At 38.9% G+C, this 15426-nt stretch overlaps 1 protein-coding gene across 11 annotated transcripts in view; it reads left to right on the top strand.

Annotated features, from left to right (window-relative positions):
- Positions 1 to 15426, top strand: part of NUBPL (NUBP iron-sulfur cluster assembly factor, mitochondrial) — a 530407-nt gene that overhangs the window by 315456 nt on the left and 199525 nt on the right. For all 11 annotated transcript variants that reach the window (XR_010839581.1, XR_010839583.1, XR_010839582.1 and 8 more), the window contains one exon: positions 1189 to 1274. Coding sequence is in view for 8 of the 11 variants with exons in the window: in XM_067028607.1 (XP_066884708.1) it covers positions 1189 to 1274 (86 nt within the window). In the remaining 3 variants the exon portion in view is untranslated. The remainder of the gene's footprint in view (positions 1 to 1188; positions 1275 to 15426) is intronic.

Here is a 15426-nt window from a genome sequence, read left to right as displayed (position 1 = left end):
AGATGTTAAAGACGTTATTGCACAGTTCTTCTGAGTATGGCATGCCTATATTGCTACATGCTTTGTGAGAACTTGGTTCCACTTCCACTTTCCTCTATTCTTACTTTTTGAAATTATCCCTTCTGACAGTACCCTTTAATAGTATCATTTGCTCTTCACTTGGTGCCATCAGTTATTTATTGTTAATTATACCTCTGTTCTCATTAGCTGTGACAAAGAACTTCCAATTTGATGGTTTGGATGTTGAAATGTCATGGCAGTGTGTATTTAGTTATAAGATGATGGTCATCCAGGTGATCTGGGATATGTTCATTTCCTTCAGTTTATCATCTAGAAGAAACCACAAAACTTAAGAAATTCATAGAGTCTACAAGTCATAACCAGGTCTCTGGTGTTTTCCACTTACAGAAAAAATTGTACTGCCCTTTCCCTCAAAACTCTCAAAACCATCTGGTTTCTGTGAGGTAATAGTGGAGACCCAGGAAAGCCTCCGTCTCCATCTCCTCTCAGTGCTGCCTTAGTTCAGGCTACCACTGTTTTGCATCTGAATTTCTGCCACAGCTCCTAGTTTTACCCCACCAAACTATTCTCCACAGTGTATTCTACACTAGTGAGTTTTCTGTAATACAAACTTTTAGAACTCAGTTTAGCTATCACTTCTTTCTGGAAACTTTGCCCTATTTCTTCTTATCACCTGCTTCCTGACCCTATCCATTTCACATTCGCTATCCTCTCCCCTAGATTGAATTAGTTACCTTTCCCTTATTCTTGTTTTATAACTCCATAACCTCCTAGGCCTACCTTTATTAAAAAGCTTAGCACATTGTGTTGAATCCTTAATTTTGGGGTCTCCCCAAGTAGGATGTTAGGTTCTTGAAAGTGAAGCCTACCTTGTGCATCTTTTACGTAGCACATTGTCTGAAAAGGAGGAAGGTTCTGATGATACAGCTGTGATCTTGAATCACAGGTCAGTTGTAATTTTAGGAGTGAGGAGTCAAAAATAGGCAAGAGCAAAGTAGACATTTCCTTGTCTTTCCCATTCATGTATGTGAAATTTATACAAATTACCTAAACAGTTAATATAGTAGACTCTTCTAGTGTGTAATCAACATAATTTTGGAAGTAATCTTTCCATAAGGAATTATATGATAGCATCATTTTGCTGTCTTTTTGTTTTCTTTTGGTTAGGAGCTGTGATTGTCTCCACGCCCCAGGACATTGCATTGATGGACGCACATAAGGGAGCTGAGATGTTTCGAAAAGTCCACGTGCCTGTAAGCATTTACACCTTCATTGTTGCAAAAATCTGAAACACCTCTAACTGAAAAAGCATATCATTGAGAAATACAATCCAAAATTTTAATTTAGTTCTGTGCAGAAATCTGTATGAACACCCTACTTCATTTTAGTGGTTACTCTAAAAACACATATATAGGTGCAAACATGTGTACATGTTATATTAATCAAGGAGAATTCTGGAACATCCTTCAGGCATGAATTTTCTGAACAAGTACTACCTTTCTCAACTATTTGTAGCTATCACTGAAAAAAACATAAGAGAATTTTAAGAAATTATTTAGGTAGATACACTTGAACAGATCACTGATGGGAAACAGGTGAAAAAGATAACTTTTTTCCTTCTGTCTTCTACAGTTTAACTCATTTGTAACTCACCATTTTCTTGAAAGTATCTAAGAATTTTGTATACAAAAATGGCAAAAGAATAAAAATATAAAAAGAGAAAGGACAATTAAAGTCAGGTGGAGTCAGAAGTGAAGTCTATAAATAACTTGCATGCCATTAGGGGACTTAAATATATGCTAGAAGTATGCCATGAATTTTCCAGCAGCCACGGGGAAAGAAACATAGGACCATTATAAAACTGTCCATTTCCATGGACAGAAAGAGCCTGAAGCACTATTTACAGTAGCCAAGACATGGAAGCAGCCTAAATGTCCATCGACAGATGAATGGATAAAGAAGATGTGGTGCATATATACAGTGGAATATTACTCAGCCATCAAAAAGAATGAAATAATGCCATTTGCACCTACATGGATGGACCTAGAGATTATCATACTAAGCGAAGTAACTCAGAAAGGGAAAGATAAATACCATATGATATCACTTATATGTGGAATCTAAAGTACAATACACATCAACATATCTACGAAACAAAAACAGACTCAAAGACATAGAGAGCAGACTCATGGTTGCCAAGGGGGTGGGGGGTAGGGGAGGGAAGGAACAGGTGTTTGGGATTAGCAGATGCAAACTGTTATATACAGGATGGATAAACAAGTTCATACTGTATAGGACATGGAACTATATTCAATATCCTGTGATAAACCATAATAGAAAAGAATATGAAAAAGAATATGTATATGTATGTATGTATAACTGAGTCACTTTGCTATATAGAAGAAATTAACACAACATTGTAAATCAACTATGCTTCAATAAAATTTAAAAAAAAAAAGCTTGATGCTCAAGAGAAGCAGAAGTGAGAGAAGAGAGGCATAACTCTCTAGGTCCTCAGAAATAAAAGAAACCCTGTATGTAATAAACACATTTTTGTCACCTTTGTAACCATAAATAGAGGGTCCTTCCTCCTAGTGTGCCTCATCAAAATCAAATGGACTTGTGCCAGAGAGTGGTTTAGAACAAGTATTTCAGTAAGAAGCCAACATGATGCTTCCATCTCTATGGCTCCTAGTGGCCTTGCTTAATTCAGGGTTAGATTTTTGAGCTTATAGAGCAGAGATTTTTGTTTTTATTTTTATTTTCCATGATGGTTTATTACAGGATATTGAATATAGTTCCCTGTGCTATACAGTAGGACCTTGTTGTTTATCCACTCTATATATAGTTTACATCTGCTTACCCCAAACTCCCAGTCCAAACAACACCCTCAAAATCACAGGTGTGTTCTCTATGTCTGTGAGTATGTTTCATATATAAGTTCATTTGTGTCATACTTTAGATTCCACATATAAGTGATATTATATGGCATTTGTCTTTCTCTTTCTGACTTATTCTACTTAGTTTGATAATCTCTAGGTCCATCCATGTAGGCGCAAATGGCATTATTTCATTCTTTTTGATGGCTGAGTAATATTCAATTGTATATATATACCACATCATCTTTATCCACTCCTCTGTCAGTGGACATTTAGGTTGTTTCTATGTCTTGGTTCTTGTAAATAGTGCTGCTATGAACATTGGGGTGTGTGTATTTTTTGAATTACAGTTTTGTCCAGATGTATGGCCAGGAATAGGATTGCTGGATCATATGGCAGCTCTATTTTTAGTTTTTGAAGAGCCTTCATACTGTTCTTCACAGTGGCTGCACCAACTTACATTCCCACCAACAGCATAGGAGGGCTTCCCTGGTGGCGCAGTGGTTGAGAGTCCGCCTGCCGATGCGGGGGATGTGGGTTTGTGCCCCGGTCCGCGAGGATCCTGCATGCCGCGGAGCGGCTGGGCCCGTGGGCCGTGGCCACTGGGCCTGCGCGCCCAGAGCCTGTGCTCCGCAGCAGGAGAAGCCACAACACTGAGAGGCCCACATACCACACACACACACACAAAAACCCGTATAGGAGAGTTCCTTTCTCTCCACACCCTCTCCAGCATTTGTTATTTGAAGACTTTTTAATGATGGGCGTTCTGTGATGGTATTTCTCTGTTAGTTTTGATTTGCATTTCTCTAATAATTAACGATGTTGAGCATCCTTTCATGTGCCTATTGGCCATCTGTATGTCTTCTTTGGAGAAATGTCTATTTAGGTCTTCTGCCCTTTTTTTTTTTTTTTTTTTTTTTTTTGTGGTATGCGGCCCTCTCACTGCTGTGGCCTCTCCTGTTGAGGAGCACAGGCTCAGCGGCCATGGCCCACGGGCCCAGCCACTCCACGGCACATGGGATCCTTCCGGACTGGGGCACGAACCCACGTCCCCTGCATCGGCAGGCGGACTCTCAACCACTGCGCCACCAGGGAAGCCCTTCTGCCCATTTTTTGATTGAGTTGTTTGGGGGTTTTTTTGTTGAGTTGTATGAGCTGTTTGTATATTTTGGAAATTAAGCCCTTGTCAGTTGTATCATGTGCAAATATTTTCTCCCAGTCCATAGGTTGTCTTTTCATTTTGTTTATGATTTCCTTTGCTGTGCAAAAGCTTGTAGTTTGATTAGGTCCCATTTGTTTATTTTTCCTTTTATTTCTTTTGCCTTAGGAGACTGACCTAAGAAAACATTGCTGCAGTTTATGTCACAGAATGTTTTACCTATGTTTTCTTCTAGGAATTTTATGGTGTGATGTCTTATATTTGTCTTTAAGCCATTTTGAGTTCATTTTTGTATATGGTGTGAGAGTGTGTGTTTTGTTTTGTTTTGTTTTGTTTTGTGGTACGTGGGCCTCTCCCTTTGCGGAGCACAGGCTCCGGACAAGCAGGCTCAGTGGCCATGGCTTACGGGCCTAGCCACTCCGCGGCATGTGGGATCCTCCCGGACCGGGGCACGAACCTGCATCCCCTGCATTGACAGGTGGACTCTCAACCACTGCGCCATCAGTGAAGCCCGAGGGTGTGTTTTAACTTCGTTGATTTACATGTAGTTGTCCAGCTTTCCCAACACCATTTGCTGACTAGACTGTCATTGTACATTCTTGCTTCCTTTGTGGAAGATTAATTGAGTCTAGGTGTGTGGTTTTATTTCTGGGCTGTCTATTCTGTTCCATTGGTCCATATGTCTGTTTTTGTGCCTAGAGCAGAGCTTTTTAGACTGTAGCCAGGGATTAGCTTCAGAGGGTCTCATGATTCTCTCTCCTTCCCCATCCCCACCAAATTGTACACTTTGTGTTTATTTTGGTATAGCGAGAATTCTTCAATGAAAGCATGATGCAGTATAAGAACCGATGATGTGTTAGAATGAATAGACTCTCAGGAAAGCTTTTGTAAATGTTTTTATCTCAGGGGAGCTTATGAAAAGTGTAAAATTGTAGAGTAGTGGAGTTGAGATGATCCTCTTCAACAAGTACCTGTTCTCCCTTGCCAGTTAGTGCAGACCTATACACAGTTAGTAAGCCATGGAGCTCTGGATGGATCAACATGCCCTTATGAAAATTGAGGACCCTGGTAAAGATGATGCCTGTGTGCTTACCTCCTAGGTGATGTGAGGGTGTTCTCACTAGCAGAGTCAGAAAATGTTTGAGGGCCTGATTTTGTATGAGGATAAATGAGTGAAAAAACCCCACATGGTGTTCTGTTTGAAGTTTAGCGTGGAAAAATTTTAAAGCAATGGTAACCAAATGCCCATTTCAGATAGAAAATTGTCTCAATGAAGCACTTAGTTGAACAGTATTATTTCCTATTATGCCCTCCAAGATAAACTAGATGCAAGTAATGCCTACTCAGGTAACTAAATAAGATTACTTATATGAGATTTTAAACTATAAGTCAGCAAAAAGTTAGAGAGAGCTATCCACCAAAAATTATGAGAACAAATAATTCATAATCCTTCTTACTGCCACTTCAAGGTCAGGATAATAGCCATCCTATCAGCATTTAAGTGAATGCTTAGCTTCTCATTCTGTAAGATGAGGGTGGAGGCATGTGTCCAGCTCACTCTGAAGCATCATGAAATCCTTGAGAGAAAAGTTTTAAAAGAGAAGAAGCCAGACTTTTGTTAGGTGGGTGCCACTGAAGGATAAAAGTTGAGGCTGTCAGCCAGGAAGTATTCCAGGTGAAGGATCTTGGGCTGCATAAGGCTCATAGGACTAGTGCAGGATTAGTTATGGAGTAAAGGAGCTGTTTGTGATCTGAAAGTGGATGTCGGAGTGTAAGTTTGCAGAGTCGGAGCAGTCCTGGGTCACGACAAGGTACAGGATATGGTTGCTCATCGTTGTGTGGGGCTGAAGCGGAGTGGAAATGAAAGTCATTGGAAATGCAAACTCCCTCTATTATTTTTTGACTCTTCCTGTACCTTTATTATAACCCTCGTTTTTCACCCGTTTTAGTTATTTGCCTTCTAAACAGCAAAAATTTGAAAAAGAGGTAGAATGTCTTAATCATCTCTTAGCCTGCAAAGCAAGACAGGTGCTCAGTAATCTTTGCAAGTGAATGAGTGAGAACTTTCCAGCAGAGAACTCTGTAAGCAGTTGGAGGACAGCTACTGTACAGCTGCATTGTAAAGGGAATCCCGGCTTCCAGTAGGATGTGGATTTGATGACCTCTGAGATCCTTCTGGTGCTCAGAGTCTGAAATTAGAAAGTGTTCCATAAATGCAAAGGAGAAATGTTATGCCTTGCGTATACCACTTTATTTCCTTTTTTCCCTGGGTTTTAGTCTTGCTCTCTGTTTTTTTCTTTTGAAGTGCATTAGTTACCATGGAAACAGTGATGTCTTTGGAATTCATTGGTGTGGTCAGAGTTTATTAATGTCTACAAGAACATTTTGAAGTTAATTTAAATAATTTCTTAAAACTCAAGGCTCAGATAGGGAAAGGAGAAGAAGAGATGACTATTAAATTCTCTGTTCTCTGCCTGAAATGATATCAACACTTCCAAATCCTTGATTATCTCAGTATTTGTAGATAGACTATTTTTTTTAAATAATAAGAATTTTTCAACCTTACACGTTTTTAATGGTGACTACTTTATGTGCTGTGTCATTCTCATCCATTATTTTTTAACATCTTTATTGCCTTACAATGTTGTGTTAGTTTCTGCTATATAACAAAGTAAATCACCTATACGTATACATATATCCCCATATCCCCTCGCTCTTGAGTCTCCCTCCCACCCTCCCTATCTCACCCCTCTATGTGGTCACAAAGCACTGAGCTGATCTCCCTGTGCTATGCAGCTGCTTCCCACTAGCTATCTACTTTACATTTGGTAGTGTATATATGTCCATGCCACTCTCACTTCGTCCCAGCTTACCCTTCCCCCTCCCCATGTCCTCAAGTCCATTCTCTCTGTCTGCATGTTTATTCCTGTCCTGCCTCTGGGTTCTTCAGAACCTTTTTTTTTAGATTCCATATGTATGTGTTAGCATACAGTATTTGTTTTTCTCTTTCTGACTTACTTCATCCTGTATGACAGATTCTAGGTCCATTCACCTCACTACAAATAACTCAATTTTGTTTCTTTTTATGGCTGAGTAATATTCCATTGTATATATGTGCCACATCTTCTTTATCCATTCATCTGTTGATGGACACTTAGGTTGCTTCCATGTCCTGGCTCTTGTAAATAGAGCTGCAATGAACATTGTAGTACGTGACTCTTTTTGAATTGTGGTTTTCTCAGGGTATATGCCCAGCAGGGGATTGCTGGGTCATATGGTACTTCTATTTTTAGTTTTTTAAGGAACCTCCATAGTGGCTGTATCAATTTACATTCCCACCAACAGTGCAAGAGGGTTCCCTTTTCTCCACACTCACTCCAGCATTTATTGTTTATAGATTTTTTTGATGCTGGCCATTCTGACCAGTGTGAGGTGATACCTCATTGTAGTTTTGACTTGCATTTCTGTAATGATTAGTGATGTTGAGTATCCATTCACGTGTTTGTTGGCAATCTGTATACCTTCTTTGGAGAAATATCTATTTAGGTCTTCTAAATCCATTTTTGGATTGGGTTGTTTGTTTTTTTGATATTGAGCTGCATGAGCTGCTTGTATATTTTGGGGATTAATCCTTTGTCAGTTGCTTTGTTTGCAGATACTTTCTCCCATTCTGAGGGCTGTCTTTTCCTCTTGTTTATCTCATCCATTTTTGTTGCTTCCTTCTATAAGGGAAAACCAGGCATCTCAATTTGGAGCCCTTCCCCTACCATTTGAACTTTTAGAGTCATAGGGATTTCACAATCCAGCCCTTTCTTCTTAAGTAGTCTCCTTTCCAGCTCCCCAAAAGTCTATTAAAGTATACTCTCTTACTCTCTCTGTACATAAGGCATCACTTAGTTAATTTTAATTCAATAAATAGCTATTAGTTTATTCTAGAAATATATGTTTACTTATATTGAGTCCCTTCTATAAGCCAAGTACTATGGTAAGCTCCATTGGTGATTTTTAAAAAGGTGAGGATGAAGCCTTTTTCTTTTCCCTTAAGTATGTTATCATTTTGTAGACTAACTCCATTATGGTGCTGGGGCCCTAAATTCTGAGGGACATGAGAACACTTTTCTCTGGGCTATCAAGGAAGGTTTTCATGGAAAAGCCATGTTTTGTTTGTTTGTTTGTTTTTAATGTCCCTGTAATTTTGTACATGCTGGTCCCTTCCCTGAGAAGCCATTGTCAGTTCATATTCATTTTTCAAATCCCTGCTCAGGCATTACATCCTCTAGGAAGCTTTTCCCAAACTACCAGAAAAGGTTAATAATTTTTTCTCTGAACCACTTGAACATATATCTAGTTTGGGGCTCTTATCCCACTACAAGTTTACCTGTCAGTCCCAACAGAAGAATGTGAGCTCTTGGAGGGCAAGAAACGTGCCTTAAAAATCCTTAAATATTCACTACCTGGCATATAGCATGCATATGATGAATACTCTCTATACTAACATTTGACCTGGGATATAATGCCATCCACAGTCTGATATTCCCACCTCAAGGCCACTCTGACTGGCATTATCTCTGCCACAGGCAAACTGGTCATCTTTCACTTCTGGAAGATTTCCATAGTTTCTCTTCTCATGGACTTCAGCATGCTGTTTCCCCATCTGAGAACGCTTTACCCTCGCTTTTCACCTGTAGCTCCTTTTTATCCTTCTGTGCTTAGATTTTTTAAAAAATAATTTCTTTATTTGTTTATTTTTGGCTGCACTGGGTCTTCATTACTGTGCGAGGGCTTTCTCTAGTTGTGGCGAGCGGGGGCCACTCTTCATCACAGTGCGCGGGCCTCTCACTGTTGTGGCCCCTCTCCTGTTGCGGAGGTTCTCCAGATGCACAGGTTCAGTAGTTGTGGCTCACGGGCCCAGTTGCTCTGTGGCATGTGGGATCCTCCCAGACCAGGGCTCGAACCCGTGTCCCCTGCATTGGCAGGCAGATTCTCAACCACTGTGCCACCAGGGAAGCCCCCTTTGGTGCTTAGATTGAACAGCTCTTTCTCTGGGTGGCTTACCCTGACCCTGTTGACTAGGTAAGCTCTTTCTAGTGTATGATTTAGTAACACTCTGTTTCCCCTTTTGTAACTGTTTTCACATTTTGTCAGTACTTTTACATTTATAGCGCCATAAGGCCAGCTCCAGCCACTGACCCCCTTCTGTGTTCAGAACATATAGCTGCTCACTAAATATATACTGAATGAATGAGTGGAGGAGGCTTTTCATAGGTATATCACAGGACTGGGGGAGGGAAAGAATTCAGTCTGAAAAGAATCGGGAAATCACAAGTGTTCAGTGTTGTTCAGTTTGTCTATAGCTGAAGTAATATGTTTGGATATGTCTTTGCTAGGCCTATGTTTAGTCAAGCTTTAGACACTAGACTGAGAAATTTGGACATTCTTCTTGAGATTTTTAGAGGTGTCCATAAAGAATGCTGGACAGGAAATGGGCAAAATTAGAATGGAGCTTTAAAAGGATTTAATTTGATGGAGATGAATAGAAAGAATAGAAGCCAGGAGAGTGTGGAGGCAGTAAGGAAGCATTAGCAATGGTCACAGTCATTCACAGTGCAGGTTGTGACCCACAAATGAGTCAGGAAATCAATTCAGTGAGAGATGTAACCAAAGTTTTTAAACAATATCAGGATAAATTGCCCTTAGGAAGAGAAAGTGTTATTTCATAGGGATATGGTCATAAACATATATACGTGTGTTTTTGTGTCAGATCAAGATGTCAAATATTTTTCTTATAAGACAGTTTTAGTAAGTTGGGAAAATACTAGTGTAGGTGATAGGCAGTAAGGGTCTGATTTAGAGTAATGGCAATGAAAATGGAAAGGGAAATAAACGTAATTGACATTTTGAAAGAAGAATAGACAGGCTTGGCAATTGATTACATAGAGTAGAGTGGTTAGAAAAAAAAAGGCGGAAATCAAAGGGATTTTGAGAGTTATGCTGCCGTTAATAAATCTACCAGGAGCTAGTTTTTTACTCAGGTTGACAATGAACTAGAAATAAGAGGTTAGATTCTCAGTCACACATCCCTGCCCTATTCTCTAAACGTTGTGATTTAAAACTATTTGTCAAGGAAGAGACTGGTAGAGAAAATGATTTGTTGTTGGCCTTTTTAGTACTGTTCACATCACATGATATATGTGACTGTCCCTTCTCCTCACCGAACCAAATTTTTTATTTTGTATATTTGTAGCCTCTAACACACAGATTTTTAAAAGCACATAGAGAGCTATATTCTTTAAGTATATCTTTTATGGTTGCAAATTAAATTACATTAGAAATTGTATTATAATTTTAAGGCAATAGGGTATAGCTCACAGAGGCATTTTTACATAGTAGTTAAGAAGGGTGAGCTCAGGAGTCTGAATGCTAGAGTTCAAATCCTAGATCTGTCACTTTGTAGCAGTATGACCGGAGCAAGTTACTTAATCTGTGCCTCAGTTTTCTCGTTCATGATATGGGAATTATAATAGTATTTCCCTCGGGGTTGAGGTGACAAATAAGTGAGGGCTTTGTACAGTGTTTGGTACAATCTAAACACTCGATGTCAATATAATGTTATATAATTAATGTTTCTTATTATAGTTGCTGTCATGAAACATAAATTTATAGTTCATAGGTGTTTTTGTATTTGGCCTAGGTATTTTGACTAGTCTCTTTATTTGCTAATAAGAATTTTAACAAGAAATTTTTAAAAGTTTATATAAATGGTGTCTTTGAGATCTCCTTATTTCCTGAGTATTTTAGTTGAGCCTAAATTGTTCTCTAGATTTATTAAGTTGTTAAAGTTATTTAGAATCTAAAATTCTGCATTATTAAAAATTTGCATTATTTAATGTCAGCTAATTGCTGTCACAAGTAGACCTCAAAATGTATAATGATACAAATACAATAGATGCTTATTTCTTGCTCATATAACAGTATTAGTATATGAACAGGTGAGCATGGTGGCTTTCTTCCACAAAGTCATTTAGGCTGTTGGAGCCTCTGCCATTTTAAAATGTGACTTCTAAGGTCACCATTGGGCCATCCTCATTTGAGCTAGCCAGAAGAGAAAGACAGTACAGAGGTATGTCATGGGAGCTTTTTATGGACGAGGCCTGGTTGTGGCACACGTACTTACACTCTCATTCCCCCAACTAAAACTCTGTTATGTGATCACAGTAATGTTTCTCAAGGAGCCTGAGAAACATTAGGTTAGCTATGTGCTAAGCAAGAAAGATGAGACCATGGATTTTGGTGAGCAGCTAGCTGTCTGTGCTATAGTTGACGTGGCAACAAATATATTAAAACCTAATGCTGGTCACTGAACTTTTTTTTTCTTATAATTAATTTTGAAAATTCTAGGGACTTCCCTGGTGGCGCAGTGGTTAAGAATCCGCCTGCCAGTGCAGGGGACATGGGTTCTATCCCTGATCCGGGAAGATCCCACATGCCGCAAAGCAGCTAAGCCTGTGAGCCACAGCTACTGAGCCCACATGCCGCAACTACTGAAGCCCACGCACCTAGAGCCCGTGCTCTGCAGCAAGAGAAGCCACCACAATGAGAAGCTTTGCAACGCAACTAAGAGTAGCCCCCACTCGCCACAACTAGAGAAAGGTCGTGTGCAGCAATGAAGACCCAACACAGCCAAAAAAAAGAGAGAGAAAATTCTATAACTATTTCAGCCTTGCAAATAGTTAATTATTTTATAAAAGAGAGATAGGAATTTTGCTTTTGATTTTAGCCAGCAGGTTTTCTTTTCCTGCTGGCTAAAAACAAAAAAAACAGAGAGTCCTACTGCGGTGTAGATTTTGTGGTATTTATTTGTAAGGGTTAATTATATTGTCTCCTAAGAAAAATTAGATGATCTTAGAACCTAAAATAGTTGATTCTTATCAATGCTTTCTTTCCGTTTTCCATTTTTATTACCAAAGACCCTACAAGTTGTTCTTAGTGATGAGGATCAGAATTGCAGTTTATTCTTTTTCTGGCACAGTCACCATTCATGGCAGTAGGTTATCCATTTGGACCAGGAGTTTCACATCTTCACCCTTGAATGCCTTCAGAACTTATGTGTTCATCATATCTGTCTTGGAGCTTGTTCAGCATCTAGTTTTTCTTTTGGACCCCCAAAGTTCTATTTTCTTTAATACCTCAAGCCTATCTATCTCACAAAAGGATTTAGAAATAGGTAATCTTACATGAAAGTGGAGGCAAGTGACACATTTATTCTTTTCATCCTTGAACGTAGTTTTTTCCTCTACGATCATCAAGTTGTCTCACTTGATTCTTTGAGAAATTTGACACCTTTGATGTATTTAGAGAATCTTTCATTATTGGCTTTGCAGGCCTTGGAAGGTGCTGTTAGTATTCTTTCTAGGAACGCTATTTATTAGTTTGCACATGATGTATCGCATGTGGCTTCCTTCTTCACAATTGGGTAATCTTTCCACTTTTGAAAAATGACTTTTATTCAGTGACAACCTTTATAAGACTGGGTAGGTAGAATTCTGCATCCCGTCCATAGTTGCATCTTAGAGACTGAAGATGTTTGCTCATTTTTGTCTTTCTCTAGCATCTCTCAGAAGTCCATGTAGCTTTAAACGAGAATGCTGTTCTATGTGATTTATGTGAATTAAACTAATCTAACCCTCACAACAGCCCTGTGAAGTAATAACATTATTTTCCCCATTTTGCAGATGAGGAAACTGTAGTACAGAGAGGTTAAATAATTCGCATAAGGCTACCCATCTGTTTAGTGGGCCTCTGGGATCCTGTCCTAAATGGTCTGCTTTCCAGAGCCCACATTCTTAATTGCTATTTCTGTGGGTTATCTAGAGTTGAGGTTTAGTAACGTGAATGTCATAGAATATCACAGCATGAGAGATTAAGAGGAGTCTCCTTTAAATTTGCTTTCCTTTGGGGTCCTGATTGCCTAGGGCAAGTAAAGACAGAAAATTGGTGGATTGAAAAATGGGGAGGAGTTAAGGGGACCATAGGTTCTGTTGACAGTCAGGAGAGGTATACTGAGGGTGTTAAGGGAAAGGGGAGTATTATACCCAGCAGAAGGGAATGATGTCTGAGGCTCGGCTGCATCAGTGAATGATGAAGATCGTTCACATCAGGTCTTCCCTTATAACTATGCTCTTAATTACTATTTTAAATCTCCCCACTGAACTGGACTGACTGGTCAATAGTTTTAGGCCATCTAGTTCCATGAACAAAATCCTGCAGTTCATTTACTTGTCATCTGGTTTTGCGACGTCCACACATAGACCCAGCTGATTTGAATTTTGGCTCTGTTATTCACTAACTGTGTGACCTTGAGCAAATAATTTAGCTTAAGTGTTTTGTGACCCATCTCATAGGTCGTTGTGGCAGTTAAGTGAGATTACATGTACAGTACTTTGCACATGACATTGTGAAGGGTAGCTCTGAATGTTATTGTTACAGTGGTAGGTTTTAGAGATCATTACAATCCCTCATTTTAGAATTCAAGGCATGGAGAAGTTAAGTTGTACTTCATGGATCCAGAGGTAGTTAGTTGGTCCCTGAGAGGAGAATGAATGCGGGCCTCCCCATTAATTGTTTTTTCCATTACCAGACTACTTCTGAAAGAGAAAACAAGAACACCCATCTCATTTTTTAAAATTATAATATCTGTACACATGCTTCAAGGAATATACCAAAAACTGGTTCAAGGCTAATGGAGAACTGAAAAGCACTTGTGAATCTAATCAATTTCATTTGTTATTATTCATTCTCTGTTTAACCGTGAGTTTTTGGTCTTCATTTTTTCTTAAACATAGCTCTTAATCCTTGTGACAGGCTCCAACCGGCAAGAATTTAACCTGATTGTAACCTTGAAAAATTGGATTATATAGTAACCTGAAAAATCTTGCTCGTTACTTACCTGAATCTGGGTTTAAAATGCCAAGAATAAATTAAAATTGGGGTCTTTTGAGCCTGCTTAATTCAATACATTTAGACACAAAAATCCAGTATTTCAGGGCAATGTTGATATTTCAAGACAGTCAGTTTTTTAAAAGTTAATAAAAGAAGTACCCTCCTGAGCCAGTGATGGATTAGAATAATGTAAGAATAACGTGCTAAAGGTTTGTGGTGGCTGATGTTAGACAGGCATGTAGCATTTACTTTTTTCAGTAAAACCAGCTGAGGTAAAGAGAAAAAAGGATCTTATACTTTGATGAGACATTAAAAAATGATTGAGCATGCTTACAGCTGCGTCTCAGTGGTATTATGTAAATTAAGCTATGGCAAAGCAACTGTTTTCTAATGTTTCTACAATCAAAGGATACACAAAATAGCTCTACAATAAACACAAACAGCTTAACAACATATAAAGTATTCACACAATATAAGGCTTTTTTGGGACGTGAGGGTAGGGGCTGGTCATGTAGATATGTATTGTTTCCTATTTAAAAGAAGAATTTTTATGAATAACATTGTAATATGGGCATTATAATCTTCTTTCTTATTACATTAGCTACCCCTGTTCAAAAATAATTGATTATAGAGGACTGCTCTTAAATGAAGAGGGCAGTGTTTTCTAATCTTTTTAATACTAGAAGCTCTCTTTTAAATTTTCCTCCAGCTAACCCCATGTTTTGAAAAAGTTGTTCAGCCACATAGTCTGCATATCTTGGGAAATAATTTATTTTCTCTTTTCTAGTTAAATATATGTATGTGTATGACTGTTGTATGAGATTCTGAACAGAAAGAGATAACCACACATGAGTGTTAGCACACTCAGTTGATGTAATTTCAACTAAAAGCAAAGAACTGACAGTTTATCTGTCCTGAATAGTCTTAAAGGTAAATGTTTAATTTCTGTTCAATTTTTAAAAATATTCATAAATCACAGACCTTGATAAATTTTTTTTGCATCTTTAGGACCTTAGAACAACGTTAGGTAGGAGAATTATCAAAATAAGTTTTACAGGGCTTCCCTGGTGGCGCAGTGGGTGAGAGTCTGCCTGCCGATGCGGGGGACGGGGGTTCGTGCCCCGGTCTGGGAGGATCCCACATGCCGCGGAGCGGCTGGGCCCATGAGCCATGGCCGCTGAGCCTGCGCGTCCGGAGCCTGTGCTCCGCAACGGGAGAGGCCACAACAGTGAGAGGCCCGCGTACTGAAAAAAAAAAAAAAGTTCTACAGTCAACCTTTAGTTGTCAACAGCAGCACTGTCCAAGAGAAATATAATTCAAGTCACAAATGTGATTTTAAAGTTGTTAGTAGCCATTTTTTTTAAATAGAAAAAGACAGGTGAAGTTAATTTTAATAGTATACTTAACTAAGTATATTGAAAATACTGT

This window comes from Kogia breviceps, chromosome 3 (assembly GCF_026419965.1).
Source record: "Kogia breviceps isolate mKogBre1 chromosome 3, mKogBre1 haplotype 1, whole genome shotgun sequence".
NCBI classification, from domain to species: domain Eukaryota; kingdom Metazoa; phylum Chordata; class Mammalia; order Artiodactyla; family Physeteridae; genus Kogia; species Kogia breviceps.
This window is presented reverse-complemented; position numbering and strand designations above follow the sequence as displayed.